Genomic DNA, 1,969 nt, shown 5'->3' with positions numbered 1-1,969 from the left:
ACATCATTGGCACTAATACTCCCTTTGCTTTGCTTTTTTGTTTTGTCACTAAAGCGTGGCAGCGATGTCACTTCTTCGCAGTCAAACTCTGCTCTTCTCTTCTTGCATGCCCATAAACACACTCCGAAAGTACATAATCTAAGCTAGCTTTGCAAGATCAGGAACAAGGGGACCAAATTAAGATGGGCGGGGTGACGTCGTCGTCGTCTCCGGCGACGGCGGCGGGGGGCAGCAGCTACTCGGCGGAGGCGGCGCAGGCGCTGTGCTGCGCGTGCGTGGGGCAGTCGACGGTGGCGGTGGAGGAGGCGTGGGGGAGGTACGACGCGGTGCTGGGGCCCGGGTGCCACTTCGTGCCGTGGTGCGTCGGCCGCCGCGTCGCCGGCTACCTCTCCCTCCGCGTCCAGCAGCTGGACGTCCGCTGCGAGACCAAGACCAGGGACAACGTCTTCGTCACCGTCGTCGCCTCCGTCCAGTACCGCGCCCTCGCCGACAGGGCCTACGACGCCTTCTACTGCCTCACCAACGCCCACGCCCAGATCCAGTCCTACGTCTTCGACGGTACGTAATCACACCCCCACAACCATAATAATTTCGACAGGCCGGGGTACATCTATAGTTCCTCGTTGGTTTAGCGGTGGCCGGTGATCGATTCGGTGCTAGCTTTTCCTCGGATGTGTGGGTCGGTGACTAATGTTTTCGAGGCTATAATTTTACAATTTTTCTCTGCTATATTCAATGGAACTTCATACTGTCTAAGTGTTGGATTCCTTCAAGAAAAGAAATTTTGACATGTTTTTTTTACGACTATCAAGTAGAGATAATACTGATAAAACTTATAATACTATGGTCTATATTAATAATAGATTATTATTTTTTAAAATAATATTTTGTACGGTGCTTTCTGCTGATAATAGAAATGTTTCGGAGCGTGAAGGTGTGGAATTCTTTGACGCAGTGATCAGGGCGAGCGTGCCGAACATGAACCTGGACGAGGTGTTCGGGCAGAAGAAGGAGGTGGCGCGGGCGGTGGAGGAGGAGCTGGCGAGGGCGATGACCATGTACGGGTACGAGATCGTGCAGACGCTGATCGTGGACATCGTCCCCGACGAGGTGGTGCGGCGCGCCATGAACGACATCAACGCGGCGGCGCGGCTGCGCGTGGCGGCGGCGGAGCGCGCCGAGGCCGACAAGATCCAGCAGGTGAAGCGCGCCGAGGGGGAGGCCGAGGCCAAGTACCTCGCCGGCGTCGGCGTCGCCCGGCAGCGCCAGGCCATCGTCGAGGGCCTCAAGCGCTTCGTCCCTAACGAGAAGGACGTCATGGACATGGTGCTCGTCACCCAGTACTTCGACACCATCCGCGACATCGGCGCCACCTCCAGGTCCTCCACCGTCTTCATCCCCCACGGCCCCAGCGCCGTCCGCGACATGGCCGCGCAGGTCCGCGACGGCCTCCTCCAGGCCACCGCCGCCGCCGGAGGAGGAGCAGCCACCCTCAAGGCATTATAATAGGTTCCTAAAACCGCCATGTTCTTTTGTACCTGCAATTTTTGTGTGTGCTTTGCTTGTTGCAATCCTATTAATACTCTCTGATTTCTGTGGGTATGTATTGGACGTTCTAGTTCGTGTATCATTTGTGTTCTCCCGACACTTTTGTTTTTTCTTTTTCTTTGTCCCTTAGGAAAAGCTAAAGGATGATTTACAAAGGACCTATTGTTTAATTAAGGGTTATTTTGAAATGGAGAAATTTAGGCGGGAATTTCAGAAAAAAAAAGTTAAATTTCGTTTATAAAACGTCCAAAAATCATCCAAGAAATTTTTGAACGAGGGGGGGGGGGGGGGGGGGGGGAGCTATATGATGATTTACAAAGGACCTTTTGTTTAGTCGATTAAGGGTTCTTCTTGAACATAGAAATTTATACTGGAATTTCACAAAAAAAAAGGGTTAAATATCCTATAGAAAAGAGAAAAT

The 1,969-nt window shown here is 52.5% G+C and overlaps 1 protein-coding gene across 2 annotated transcripts; it reads left to right on the top strand.

Moving 5' to 3' along the window:
• On the top strand, window positions 1-1,746 carry LOC127768614 (hypersensitive-induced response protein 1-like). 2 transcript variants are annotated; one of them, XM_052294231.1, is made up of 2 exons: window positions 1-558; window positions 935-1,746. In XM_052294231.1, exons 1-2 carry the CDS (start codon window positions 183-185, stop codon window positions 1,504-1,506), a joined length of 948 nt encoding a protein of 315 aa, XP_052150191.1. In that variant the 5' UTR covers window positions 1-182; the 3' UTR covers window positions 1,507-1,746. The 2 variants fall into 2 exon arrangements, with proteins under 2 accessions (XP_052150191.1, XP_052150198.1); XM_052294238.1 differs by having other exon boundaries at window positions 4-558; window positions 956-1,746.
• Window positions 1,747-1,969: the final 223 nt, after the last annotated feature.

The sequence above is a fragment of the Oryza glaberrima genome, chromosome 1 (assembly GCF_000147395.1).
Source record: "Oryza glaberrima chromosome 1, OglaRS2, whole genome shotgun sequence".
Taxonomy (NCBI): Eukaryota; Viridiplantae; Streptophyta; class Magnoliopsida; order Poales; family Poaceae; genus Oryza; species Oryza glaberrima.
The sequence above is the reverse complement of the archived record's forward strand: the minus strand, read 5'-3'. Positions and strand labels throughout refer to the sequence as shown.